At 38.6% G+C, this 14,594-nt stretch overlaps 1 protein-coding gene across 2 annotated transcripts; it reads right to left on the bottom strand.

The window, feature by feature from the left end:
• Positions 1-2,538: 2,538 nt before the first annotated feature.
• Positions 2,539-5,700, bottom strand: LOC309475459 (uncharacterized protein). Of its 2 annotated transcripts, XM_082138259.1 has the most exons (5): positions 4,652-5,700; positions 4,231-4,329; positions 3,888-4,025; positions 3,101-3,238; positions 2,540-2,877 (listed from the first exon to the last, which is right to left on the bottom strand). In XM_082138259.1, exons 1-5 carry the CDS (start codon positions 4,819-4,821, stop codon positions 2,616-2,618), a joined length of 807 nt encoding a protein of 268 aa, XP_081994385.1. In that variant the 5' UTR covers positions 4,822-5,700; the 3' UTR covers positions 2,540-2,615. The 2 variants fall into 2 exon arrangements, with proteins under 2 accessions (XP_081994386.1, XP_081994385.1); XM_082138260.1 differs by lacking the exon at positions 3,888-4,025 and having other exon boundaries at positions 2,539-2,877.
• Between the last annotated feature and the right edge of the window lie 8,894 nt (positions 5,701-14,594).

Below are 14,594 nucleotides of genomic sequence, written 5' to 3'. Positions count from 1 at the left end.
ACATGTTGACTTTCAGTAATGAGAGAAGGCCATGAGGGAGCTGCAGAACTCTGAAGCTAAGTGAAATAAACAAGGTCCTGTGAGCCCTTCTCTACTTGAAGGCTTGTGCGCTAGTTTCACACATGATGACATCAGACCTGCGTCAGGTGAGGTCAGTAGGGGTTGAGCTGGTGTTGTGATGTGTGTTACTTACAGTCAGTCAGCTGGGGTTTTTTTTCTTATACTGTCTCCTGCTGGAGAGTAATAAACACGTACAATCCTTTTCTGTACAAGTCTGTGAGAAAAAATGTGCAACAGTTGGGCTTTTCACAGTACCGTTAAAGGGTTAGTTCACCCAAAAATGAAAATTCTGTCATTAATTACACACCATCATGTCGTTCCAAACCTGTAAGACCTTCAATCATCTTCACAAATGAAGATATTTTTGATGAAAGCTGAGAGCTTTCTGACTCTCCATTGACAGCTATGCAATTACAGTACCACTTTGACGCTTCAAAAAGTTCATTAAGAGATCATAAAACTAATCGACATGAATTGGATCAGTTTAATCCAAAGAAAATTGAAGAGACACAATTGCTTTATATGATGAACAGATTAAACTTAGGCTTTTATTCACATATTAACATTCATCAGCTCACACATCAGTTGTGGTAAACGGAAGCTCAAACATGTTCACTTGACGTGCAAGAACCAATGAGGTTCATTCTCGTGTTACGTAGTACGTTTGAGCTTCTGCAAGAACCAATGAGGTTCATTCTTGTGTGTTACGCATCACGTTTGAGCTTCTGCAAGAACCAATGAGGTTCATTCTCGTGTTATGCCATTGGTTTGAGCTTCTGCAAGAACCAATGAGGTTCATTCTCGTGTGTTACGCATCACGTTTGAGCTTCTGCAAGAACCAATGAGGTTCATTCTCGTGTGTTACGCATCAAGTTTGAGCTTCTGCAAGAACCAATGAGGTTCATTCTCGTGTGTTACGCATCACGTTTGAGCTTCTGCAAGAACCAATGAGGTTCATTCTTGTGTGTTACGCATCACGTTTGAGCTTCTGCAAGAACCAATGAGGTTCATTCTCGTGTTACGCATCACGTTTGAGCTTCTGCAAGAACCAATGAGGTTCATTCTCGTGTGTTACGCATCACGTTTGAGCTTCTGCAAGAACCAATGAGGTTCATTCTCATGTTACGCAGCGCGTTTGAGCTTCTGCAAGAACCAATGAGGTTCATTCTTGTGTTACGCAGCACGTTTGAGCTTCTGCAAGAACCAATGAGGTTCATTCTCGTGTTATGCAGCACGCTAGAGCTTCTGCAGGAGGTTTTGTTCTCGCACATCAAGCAGGTTTGGTTGAGCTTCTGTTTACGTATGCTGATCAATGTTTATATGTGAATAAAAGTGTGAATTCGCGCGCGATATTCGCCGACGTTTAACGCCTCGTGACTAAACAAAGGGCGCCAATGTGAGTGTGCACACCGGCGCGAAAAACGCCACGCGTAAAAGCGTAATTTTTTTTTAAACGCCTCGGGTTCCTATTTTTGGTTTGACGCGCCGCGTCAAAAACTATCCGACCAATGAGATTGCCGCTTTTGCTCACGTGTCTGGAGCTTCTGAAGTTACAGTAAAACACAACTTGGGGGCGCTCAAACACAAAACGGTCTTGCCGAGCACACATACGTAACAGCGAAGAAGATATACGCCAAGTAGCGTCTACACTGCCCATAGACAGACACTGCCGGGAAGAAATGACGAGGAAGATGCAAGGCAAGATGAATGTAGAGATTCTGGTCTCGTTGGTGTCGGAATAAAGAACTATATGACAAACACGACAGCGACTACAAAAATCTTTTTAACCCCTTACCAGTCGCCCCCATTTTTGGCAATCGAGTGCAAAATGACATACCCATAATAAAATGGTTGTTGCTAATGAGTCCTTCTGACTACACACAAAACCAAGATATCATTTAAAAGCTGACACTTGACAGTTTACTATGAAATACTCAGAATTGCTCTAGCAATTACTATTAGAGAGATAAATAAGCTCAAAAACAATGGACAATATATATTTTTTTTATAATAAATGTTTATGAAAAAGAAAATAGCTTAAAGCAAAAATATACAGGCCTGGAAACACAAGCAATCTAAAGCCATAGTTCTTAACAATGTATGTTTCAAATTTGAAGTTCATACAAGCAAAAATGATTTTTTTACAAGCATTTATTTCAGCGCATGTCTAGGCACCTACCCAAAAAGGCCACTTGGAGTCTCCAAAGGGACACTTGGTAACCAACTTTTACCATGAGCTATAACAAGTTTGTTTGATCATTTCAATATATTTTCTTATTACATTATGACAAAGCACAACTTGTATACTTTCTCTGGTGTATTGTTTACATTCTAAATGTTTATAAAAATACATTTATGTGCATTTTTGGAAAAGGCTCCAAAAGTACCCTAAAGTGACACTTGGCAACTTGTTTATAAAAAGTATATATAAGAAAGTCTTTGTTCACTACCATCCATTTAATTGTTAAGAATGACACATTATTTAGCAAATAAAACGTTTTTTTATTTATACATCTGTATATAGTTACAAACAACAGTTTCTTAGTTATTAGCAATCAACACAGTGCTAAACATCTCAAAAAATGTAAAAAAAAAAATGTTTTACCAATCAGTGTCTGTAGCAACGCACTTGAAAAGAACAGCTGGAACAACTGGAGAGGACTGTACAGCTGCAGATGACTGTACGAAGCTGTTTTTAGAAGCTTTGCTCCAACAGCATGAAGAGGCCTAAAGATGATTTCAGGAGGTTCTGTGCTGTCCATGTTACTACACCATCCTGTCCCTGAAGTGCTGGGTGAATCATCTGAATTGCCATCACTATTGAATAACAAACAGGGAAAGACATTTTTATATATACACATTTTTTTTTCAAAATCAAATGACCATTCACATACAGGAATCTACCTTCATACCCAATATATTGCTAACATTATTGAACATTTACACCACCAGCTAATAATGCAGACTGCAATCAGACAATAATGATGCCCTAACATATTTTATTTTCTCAAGAGTCATGCACGTCACATTATTTGCTTACCACAAAGTGCTGGGCTGTCTCTTTCTTCCGCTCTTTCCTCTTGAACTTCTGGAGGCTGAAGATGTTGCAGCCACACATGGACGCTTTGCATGTTGTCCAGAGGCCTCTGGTTCCCAGTCATCATCTGAAGTTTCATCACTGTTGAATTACACAAAACGGATTAGAAACACACCTAACAGAACTGATTATCTTACACATAAATACATACATATTATTGCCTTTTCAAATCTGAAATTCAAATAATCATTCACATACAGCAATCTACCTCTACACCAACTCTATTGCTGTCCTGATTGCACATTTACACTAGCAGCTAACAGATTTTATATTCAAAGGATCATTCACATACAGCAATCTACCTCTACACAAACTCTATTGCTTCCCTGATTGCACATTTACACTACCAGCTAACAGATTTTATATTCAAAGGGTCATTCACATACAGCAATCTACCTCTACACCAACTCTATTGCTGTCCTGATTGCACATTTACACTACCAGCTAACAGATTTTATATTCAAAGGGTCATTCACATACAGCAATCTACCTCTACACCAACTCTATTGCTGTCCTGATTGCACATTTACACTACCAGCTAACAGATTTTATATTCAAAGGGTCATTCACATACAGCAATCTACCTCTACACCAACTCTATTGCTTCCCTGATTGCACATTTACACTACCAGCTAACAATGCAGACTGTAATCAGACAATAATAATGCCCTAAAATGCAATTTTTTCTCTCACTAAACATTACTTTACTTGCTTCACATTATTTACTTACCACAAAGTGCTGGGCTGTCTCTTTCTTCCGCTCTTTCCTCTTGAACTTCTGGAGGCTGAAGATGCTGCAGCCACACATGGACGCTTTGCATGTTGTCCAGAGGCCTCTGGTACCCTCTCATCATCTGAAGTTTCATCACTGTTGAATTACACAAAAGGGATTAGAAACACACATGAAATTCAAATGATAATATACAACATACAGAAATGTAGCTCCATACCCACTCTATTGCTGCCCTGATTGCACATTTACACTACCAGCAAATAATGCACACTCAGACAATAATAATGCCCTAAAATGCATTTTTTATTTTTTTTTATCTCACTAAACATTATTTACTTACCACAAAGTGGAGGCAGCTGAAGATGTTGCAGCCACACATGGACGCTTTGCATGTTGTCCAGAGGCCTCTGGTACCCTCTCATCATCTGAAGTTTCATCACTGTTGAATTACACAAAAAGGATTAGAACTAACGTTACACCTAACAGAACTGCTTATCTTACACACATATAATTACATGTTCTTCTCTGAAAAGTTGTTTGAACTTCGTCTTGCGTTCTACATACAAAGCAATAGCCTATATAGCTAACGTTACATAAAGTAATATGTTCAATGTTGTACAGGGCTTCTTCTAATTCAGCGCTTGAATAACAATGGAATTTCACTGCATTTCAATGCAACGTACTTATAAGCGGCAATAGTGCAGAAAATCAAAACTAAAAAGCAATGTAACACAAACTCACTAAAATGTTTAGACACTTACCGATCTAAAACTGGATCGAGACCTTCTAAAAACATATCCTCCTCTTCAGAGTCGACGCTGGATACAAAACTCTCTTCTGAATATTTCCCGTTTTCTTCATCACTGCTTCGCAGAAGTTCTTCCAATGCAGCAGCAGGAGAAAATAACTTCTGTCCCCGACGTGAACCCATTGCAGCAGGCGAATGTAAACGGAGCGAGCGCTAGAGAGCAGGTGTAACAGGAGGCAGGACAACCTCTGTGCGTCACGAGAAGCACGTGTGCGTAAATTTCCAGGAAGCAAATGGTTGCGCAAACAAAGGAACACTGTTATAAACGCGAGATTATGCAAAACCGCACATGGGCGTATTCGTTATGGCATAGGCTTCACATTGGATGACAACAAAAAAGTTTCCCATTGCTATTGGTTTATTTTTTACCACACATATTAGCATTATGCATGATCACACGTCACCAAAAGCGCCTGTCATCCTTCAATCCTTTCTAAAATTACATGGCCAGTTTTCATCGGACATCTTCTGGGCCGATCTCATTCATTTCCAGACACTCCACTAAATACTCTGATATGTTATGTTTCATTGAATAATGCGCTAGATGTGGAGAATTCGTCGAATAAACAGGACAACGCCCTCGTGATTAGCAAATTTCAGGATGTAAACAATAGAAGTTCTATGGATATTTTTAACAGTTTGCATATTTTTGGACAAATTTTTACCATGGACATCATACACTGGACTCTTCCCATGGTAAAAAGATCGATGTCATCATTATTCTGCCAAGCATTACATTTCCACAACACAAAAAAGGTAAGGACCCCCCCCCTCTCTTCATAGTTGTATCACATTGTTTATGTTGATACAGAATAACAAAAAACGGTTGCAAAGTTATCTTGATTGTATAATGCTTATAACGAGACGAATATACAGTGTTGTATCTTTCAAACAATGTATTGGTTAACCTTATTACTTCACAAAATTATACTGTAAACGCGCGATCAATGTAAACAATATAAAATCCGGGATCACCAGTGATCCCAGACGGGTAAGGGGTTAAAAGAGAACTGTTATGGAGTGGTATTGCAGAGTATAGACTGTTATGGAGTGGTATTGCAGAGTATAGACTGTTATGGAGTGGTATTGTATTTCTGTTTTACATTAAGCGCCATCTAATGTCAGGGAATGAATTTGCATGTTCACTCGGCTCATCGTCAGCGAAAAACGCTTGGGTGTGAACATAAAAAACGCGTTGAAAAACGCTGGCGAATAACGTGCGCCGATATTCGTCCCGGTGTGTACGGGCCTTTACAGGTTTGAAACGACATGAGGGTGAGTAATCAATAACAGAATTTTCATTTTTGGGTGAACTAACCCTTTAAAAAGACAATCTTGTCTTATAACCTCTAAAAGTTACATATTAGTACTTTAGAGTTTTAAGACATACCCTTAAGCTACTACTTTGAACCTTTTAGGGGTCAATAAAGTACAAAGATGTCGAAAATGTTTTGAACATACACCCTTCAGATGTGAATCTTACTTAAGATGGCGGACTACCCTGTGAAGTCCACTTTGCAGGACACTTATGGTTGAATAAAATGTACCCCAGGACCAGGGTCTAAACACCCCAAGAGTTTCCACAAAACTTGCCTTCATGCTTATGTCTTGGAATGTCACATCACGTTGGAATGACTGTAGATACAGGTTATTGTAAAGGCTAAAATGCTCTTAAGTAGGTTGTAAGACAACTGCCTAGCTAGTGTTACATACAGTAGTGCACTTTCAAAGGATTTTGCTGTCATCAACAAGACTTCCACACACAGTTCTGTGCTGTGAGCATTCAGAGGATGGAAATGAACAGATCTAGTAGAATTTGTCAATAATTCGGTCAATAAGTGAAAGCGATACAAGATCCAACAAGTGTACTAGAACTCTCAGAAACGGCTTGCCTAGAATCCGAGGTACTGATGTAAGAGTGTGTTGTTATGGTAACTGGGCATGCCGACAGGGAGCTAATAGGGTAATTGACCTGCGAGTAGCGGGTTCTTAATCCACCCCCAAAACTCTCACACACATCCAAACACTCCCCTCCCACTCAACCCGCAGGGGTCATCCTTTATCGGAAAACACTGCTGTGTTTCTGTAATGTACACGGGGCTGAGTCTCTTGTAGAGCAATGAGGATGTGACTCACGTTGCAAGTGCAAAAAGACAGTAAATAAGAAAGAGACTAAGACAAAGGTCTTTGCCATAAACAACCTATTATTTTACATATCTTTCACAGAACCCTGTTAGAAATTCTGGCTAGAACCATCTTCAGGTAATAGCTGGTTTTGCCTGTTGCTGATCTAGATAGACCCCTTTACGTCCGGTATAAACAATTCTCTAACAATCATTCTCATTTGGGTGTAAACAGAAGGACTACCAGCTGATGGGGCTAAAGGTTGACTTGGTAGACCACCTTAGACTAGCAACAAACCAGCTAGCATGTATCAAAAAACAGTACAACCACTGTTTTGTCTTTCAGCAGGGAAACAGAAAAATACCAAAGCAGACGACCGACCTGATAGAGAAGGAAGAACAAAGAAACGGAGGGAGAATACAATATGTGAGTTGTTCATACATTGAATTTTACCGTGTACGGTCAGAGCTTAGGAATACACAACAGGGAACATTCCAATAATGCATTTGCAACAGCAGGGCCATAGTCTGCCTGCAGCAGGGTCCGCAAGGCTAAAACCCATTGATTAGGTCTGAGAGAACAAGAGTGAATAGATTCGGCAAAGATTATTCATCCAAGTGCGGGAGATTGATTGTGAAGTATAAAAACAAAAGATGCTTTTGGTTATTAAGAGTGTTTACAGGTCCATAATGAATAAATAGCTGAATAGACTGATAGCTATTCAGACAGAGAGGACAGCAGGCAGACAGATGTGAGATGAACATGAGAATAAAGCAGCGGCTTGAGTGCAGAAAACCACAAAGTACATTAGAGAGGCCTGAGTCATCCAAAAGATCTTTCAAAAAAATTAATCCATGTATTATTTGGTCACAAATGAACTCAATACTTCTCCAAACTGCATGGTGCAAATATTCAAAGGCTTGTCCACTCTGTTTTTAAGTTCCCTTTTACAAAGAAAATGACCTCCGTGAGTTATTTCGCATGCTTAGACCTCTTTAGTTACAAAGAAATTGCGGATCAAAAGTCTCTGGCGAGAAGCGTCAAATCGTTTACCGTTTCTCCTGCTGTCAAGCCTCCGTTCTTGACAAAAGCATTCCCTGAGGGGTGCGAGGCGAATAACACTGAGGAACCCACTCGTTTTCATCTTCCGCAACTCCCCCATGTCTCCATTTCACAAGGTTCGTGTAGCTGTGATCTTCCGAATTTCTTTGCATGTTACAGATCTCGTCACAGTGATATGGAGTATTGTACAAAGGTTTAGTGCTTGGTGCTCTCGGTACGTGCGAGAAAATTGGTGGATTGACGGAGGTCTTTGTGGTTGGCTCTGCTTTAATAGCTGGCACGGGATTTTGATGTTTGTGTTATTGCACAGTTGGATAAAAAGCCACAGGAGCCAAGACCACCTTATAAAGGCTCCATGAAGTGGTTTGACAAGCATTTTTCTTTCCCGAGTTCACATTTAATTTCCTATTGAAACAGGACGTTTGTTATGACATATGAAATGCCCACACTTGAAAATTTGGACTAAAGGGTAGAGGTTTGGTTTGTTAACATGGCCCAGTTAGTGGTAGATGCTGTAACTACAAAATCTGACTCAAAAAGTGACCGTAAATGTAAAGTTCATTGTAAAAATAAGCAAAACCGAAGATGCACTGACAAAACGCAAGGTACTTGCTATTGCTAATCAGAGGCAAGTGTTTTTGTTTTTTTTAATCGCAACATTACAAACTTTAATTTGAAGCAAAAAGGTATTTGAAAATTGGACAAAAAGCTTTTACTTAGGGACTGTTCGTTTTTTATTTAAGGGGCCACCGGAGGAGTTTTGAGATCTGTTGTCAAAAAAGACATGACCCTCCCTTCGCCAGCAATACATTTTTCTATGACCCTCCAAAATGTTTGTGAAAAAAGGCATGACCCTCCCCGATAATTTATTGATTAGCCTACTTCTGTACTGGTTTGCGCTTGGCAAAGATGTTCAGATAGCCATTGTTTTTTTTTGTTGTTTGTTTTTTAAACCATAAACTCTTGCTTTCTCATCTTACTAGGGCTGTAACGATAGACCAAACCTACGATTCGGTTCGTATCACGATTTTTGATTTTAAATTTGAAAAAAATCATGTTTTCGGTGCTGATGTTTGTGACTCGTTCAACATGTGGGTGGGGCTGCCAATAAAGCATCTAAAAGCTGTCACAAAGAACCAGCAAAAGTAATGATTATTAATATGTCAAATATAGCAAGGAAACATTTTAATTGTTTATTAATAAACAATTGTTTTCTGTGTCGACTGCAAAGATGAAGTTGACGATGCGTCGCGATCTTCTCAGATTGCACCAGAGAGAAATGCACATTTCATAAGCAGAAAGCAGTCTGTTTTCCTTCGTTTTGAATTGTTCTGTTTAAAAGTAGACATTTCAAGCTTTCTATATATTTCTCAGGTCTGTGAGGCAAGTAGAATACCTTACGCTGAGTTTCGGTTCATTTATGAGACAAGAGTCCAGTTCACTCGCCCGCGCCTCCGTGATTATCTATTTTCTACTATATTTACTTCTTATTTATTAAATCCAGATGAAATATTGAATAAAAAAACGAAATTCACTTTAAAGAAAGGCTTTGTGCTTTCTGTTTGAGGTCTCTGTGAAATTTTTAAAGTCGCTTTCAGAGCAGTCATGTCCGTAATGGAGAACTGTCACGCCCGTAACATTGTTTTATTTTGTTTTTTTTACATAAATGCGAACACGAAAAATAAAATAAAAATAATATTTTATGTTCTGTGGAGGCCGATCTTTATTCATCCGGTGGGTATATATCTTTTGGTTTGCACAGTGTAATTTATAGAAGAATTACTAAAACATATTTTGCCACCTAAAAGTTAAAGATTTTTTTGTGTCACGTCACGTCACAAGTGTATTTCCCTCATATTAAATATAAAATTTAATGTGTAGACTGATATTTTTCTAATGTCTTGACTCCTTTATTTTTCTAATGTCTTGACTCCAAAATATTGGTATTAAATGGCATTTTCTGAGAATTTATATTTCAAGTTTTGACTGCAAATGTTACGTCTATAACACTGGAATCGCCCAATTTTAACGAATTTATCCTCAACTAGTTTTTGTGGTGTAGGTCTACGTATTTTATTATGTTAACTTAAATAATACTAATAGTAATTTAAAGATGTGGTAGCCCTACATCTTACACATCGTGGAAACAAAATAAGAATGGAACTAAAATATGGTAGTATCGCGCTACAGTGCACATTCTATCAGCAGCAGTTCTGGCGCCTCAGTCGCAATACTGTAAAACTCGACGTTCACATCACATGTTAATGGAGTGGTCGAGTTACACTCACAGGACACTGTGCACTTATTCGCAATCACAAAAGTTCATTATTTGCTCGTGCTTTAAAGCTTTGCCGGGTAAACATTTCATTGGCATTCTGTTCTGACATGATGCATTTTTTCTAAGCGTGAACTGAAGTGCGCGCGCACTGTCAAACAGCGCCAAACTGGATTTTTGTCGGGTCAGACCCATCTGATATCGAAGGGGGGCTGATAACGCGAGATCAACATGCAGCTAAATGGAAAAAAAATATCACCAAACAAGCCACTTTGAAATGTTGCTGTTTTCATGTATATAAAAGTTGGGTGACCCTCCCCCTAGACTAAAAAAAGTTGAATGACCCTCCCCTCAACAAAGAATAAAAAGACATGACCCTCCCCTATTTTCCTCCGGTGGCCCCTTCCATAAATACCGAACGGTCCCTTAATGAATTTTATGAGGGAAAGGACTACAATCCTAGGAAACATTGTCAATGACAATCAAATTTTAAATGACAGATACATATAAACTTGATTTAAAGATGTTGATTGTGTATAGTAATATAGCATATTATATTAATTGAAAATATGCATATTTATGTACAAATATTTAAGCCGTTTCTGAGCATGGACGGGCACAATTCTCTGTAGATTTCTTTGGAAAATCATGGGTAATGTAGTTTTTCAACAGGAATTCCATTTTAAAGCAGGATTATTTAAAACATAAGTTGAAATGATGCAGACTGATGGATTGATGAAAGCATATACCATCGATTAACAGCCTCATTGTTAAAAATCAATTCTCCTATGAAGAAAATGAATGCGATTTTTACATCCCGAACCCAACTGTTGAGCTCTACATCTACCCTTGATGTAAAGTCTAGGCAGCATGAAGTCACAGAAGGGTAATTCATATAGGGCCAAAAGTGCTGAAGGCATCCATTGGCATTGCCAACACTTAGCAAACCTGCTAACACTTGGCAAAACTTCATATTAGACTTAACAGTTTGTTTAAGGTGAGCTCTTCAGCTGGCTTAGCAGAAGCCAATTTTTACATTTGAACACAGTATAAAACAATTTATTGTTTAAAAGCAAGCATACATTTCCTTAAAATCACTTTGGTGCATTTAAGCCACATCAGAAAGATCATAATTATGAATTAAATATGAACACCAACACATTGTCGTAAGTATGAGATTACTATACGAGAACTATTATTACTTTTTCATTTACAATAAAATTAGTTAAGTTGCATGTATTGGAATAGTATTGTGCCAAAACTTCATAAACTGAAAAAAAAACCCACACAAAAAAAACAAAACAAAGCAAAAACACACATGATGCACATTCTTTATTCATCACTCTAAAGAAGTAGAGTTAAAACGTTGTGTATTTTTCTGTACAAAAGGTACATCGCCATCTTTCTCCGAACAAAGTCATTTGAATGCACCTGACGTCAGAATAACCACTTCACAACTTGTAAATACAAACTTCTCAGGAGGACAAGAACTCACCAATATTCTGGGTCTTATTTTCTCTTGCCTTGTGTAGTTTCGTTCATGGCTTACGAAGATGAGGGCGAGCTATGCAGCCTGGCCATGTTAGCATCTGGTTAACTCAATGCATTTGAGTTGTGACACTGGTGGAGAAAGTAGTTGTTCCCTTCTTTCTATCCACAGAATATCAGCCCTCGTTTTCAAGGTTATGTGCAGAAGCCGGAAAGTTTGCCAAATTTGCTGGTCTCAGAAGTATTGATTATATTTCAGAATCTAAGGTCACTTAGTGTTTATTAATTAGAGCTCTGCCCCTCATTTAAAGCATGACTGGTTAATCCTCTGTGCATTATTTTACGTATTGGCAGTGCATAAACAGGCTAATTAACAGAAACCATGTTTGGACAAAGCAAAGAGGATTGAAGCTTCCTCTTTCAAAGCAATGTCATTCTTTGACGTTGTTTAGTCTGCCTTTCCGAGATGAAAGACTTCATTTTTTTTGTATTTTCTTTGTATTTTCTTGGTTTAATCAAACCTATGTTACCAATTTGCAAACATAGTTTGATAGCCGTCTCACTGTCAGGCTTTCCAACATCAACTACAGTTCTGTTTATTTATCTGGTTATAAATACTTCAACCAGATTCTGGTCTCCTTCCATGGCTACAACTTCTAAAAATCAGTAATTTTGTATAAAAAAATAATAATAAAAAAAACCTGAATGATCTCTTACTTGGTTATTCTAATGTGAGAAATTTCGCTTACTCAATCTGTCAGCTCAAATGTTTGTTATTATGTTTATATTATGCTATGTTATTGTGACATTATTATCAAAGTATAAACCAGTAAAACTTAGACACACAAGAGAAAGTTTATTTTACTCTAAAATAGAATAAAAATATTATATTTATTCAATTCATTGAATACATTTCCATTGAACCCAAATATATCCAACATATTTTTTGCCACCAAAATTTATAGTATGCATATATCAAATATTCACAAATGATTCAAGATACCCCTTGACATGACAATTGCATTTTCCCCCCACTTGAGTCACTTTCCTCTCTTTCAGTTCATAACAGATATCCTAAAATATCATTATAGGCGTATTAGTTTTACTTGTATCGCATTTCACCGTACATAGAGGGCAACTTAAAGGAAGAATTGCACAGCTTACCCCACTCTCCCCGGTGTTCCACACATGCAAGTCTCTTACGTACGTCCACAAGGCCTCTTATTATACCAGCAATCCACTGCAGTCACAGTCGTAAGCCATTTATAAATAAATGATCAGCTCTCTGGTGCTCATTAAGTCATTGTCTGTATCTCTGACTCACTCGCTGTCTATCTTTCCATCTCGTCACAGTTTTCTGCAAGCGCGTTTTCAGGGAGAGCAAATTTAGCTGTTGTTCAGATTGAGAAGCATGCAAAAATAAAACGTAATCCCAACGAAAGAAGATGCCTTGATAAGCTGCATTTCTCGGATGAATGTGAATGATTTGAAAGGGCAAAATTTTTAAATACTTCAGCAAGGGATTGGTGCTTCATCCAGTGAGACGTTAATCTTGAAGTAAATAGTGCCACTTACATTCCCGGAGGCCAAAGTAGTTTGATTTGACTTTTTACATTCAATTTCTGTGTAGCTATTTTAGCTCATCAGAAATCAGTTTTCTCAGCATTAGTCGGTCAGTGGCAGATGTTTGGAAATGATGCAGCTCAAGACTCTGTGGTGAGAGATAAGAATTTTGCCTTTGATGAAAAGCTAAGCCTTTAGCTCTCAGTTCTCGGCTTTGGTTGCCGATTTGGCTTTGCTCGGAGGGGGGGCACTCGTGATTGCCAACGTCTGGAGGGTGACATGGCCCTTTGTTGATTGCCACTGTTTCAGTGGGGCCAGTGCTGGTGGACGTTGATGGATATGCCATGTCCAGGCTGGTCCACACTCTGATGCATCTTGGGTCCCGGATATCCCCTGACAAGTAGCAGAAGCATTTAAGTGGTTCCTCAACGTACTCCAGAATTATTTCTCATACAAAACTAAAATTCATCTTATTTGTGCATTAGTGGTGAAGATTTTGAATGGCTGTTTCGGCAGTTACATTGTTATGACAGTAGCGACATGTGACTGTCTTTGTGGATCATCAGCAGCCATATCACCCTGTAGCCCAAGACTGGTTGCCCACTGAAGCTAAGCAGGTTTGAGCCAGGTGGGTAGGTGGAGACCTCCTGGGAAAACCAGGTTGCTGCTGGAAGAGGTGTTAGTGAGGCCAGCAGGGGGCGCTCACCCTGTGGTCTGTGTGGGTCCTAACGCCCCAGTATAGTGACAGGAACGCTATACTGTCAAAGAGCACCGTCCTTCGGATGAGACGTTAAACCGAGGTCCTGACTCTCTGTGGTCATTAAAAATCCCAGGATGTACTTCGAAAAAATAGTAGGGGTTTAACCCCGACATCCTGGCCAAATTTGACCATTTGCCTCTATACTTCAAAATGGCCTCATAATCATCCCCATTTATACTGATTGGCTTCATCAATCTGTCTCCTCTACCAGTAAGCTGGTGTGTGGTGGGCGTTCTGGCGCACTTTGGCTGCCATCGCATCATCCAGGTGGATGCTGCACATTGGTGGTGGTTGAGGAGATTCCCCCCTTGCATATAGAGCTTTGAGTGCCAAAAAAAAGAGCTATAGAAATGTAACAAATTAATTACGTTCTCAACCAACTCGTTCAACAATGCTGATTTATTCTCGAATGCAACAATTGACTTGTCTTTGTTAATCATTTATGTAACTAATTCGTTCAACACAGTGTAGTAGTTAACTAAATCAAACTATTAAAACGTTTTCAGAAATTGAAATGAAGCTGAAATAAAATAAGAAATATTAAATAAAAAAATAAAATAAAAACGTATATTATATCGTGCTGTCAAATTCATTAATCACATCTAACATACAAGTTTGTAAATA

Source organism: Leuciscus leuciscus (assembly GCF_965113295.1).
Source record: "Leuciscus leuciscus genome assembly, chromosome: 15".
In the NCBI taxonomy this organism is placed as follows: Eukaryota; Metazoa; Chordata; class Actinopteri; order Cypriniformes; family Leuciscidae; genus Leuciscus; species Leuciscus leuciscus.
This window is presented reverse-complemented; position numbering and strand designations above follow the sequence as displayed.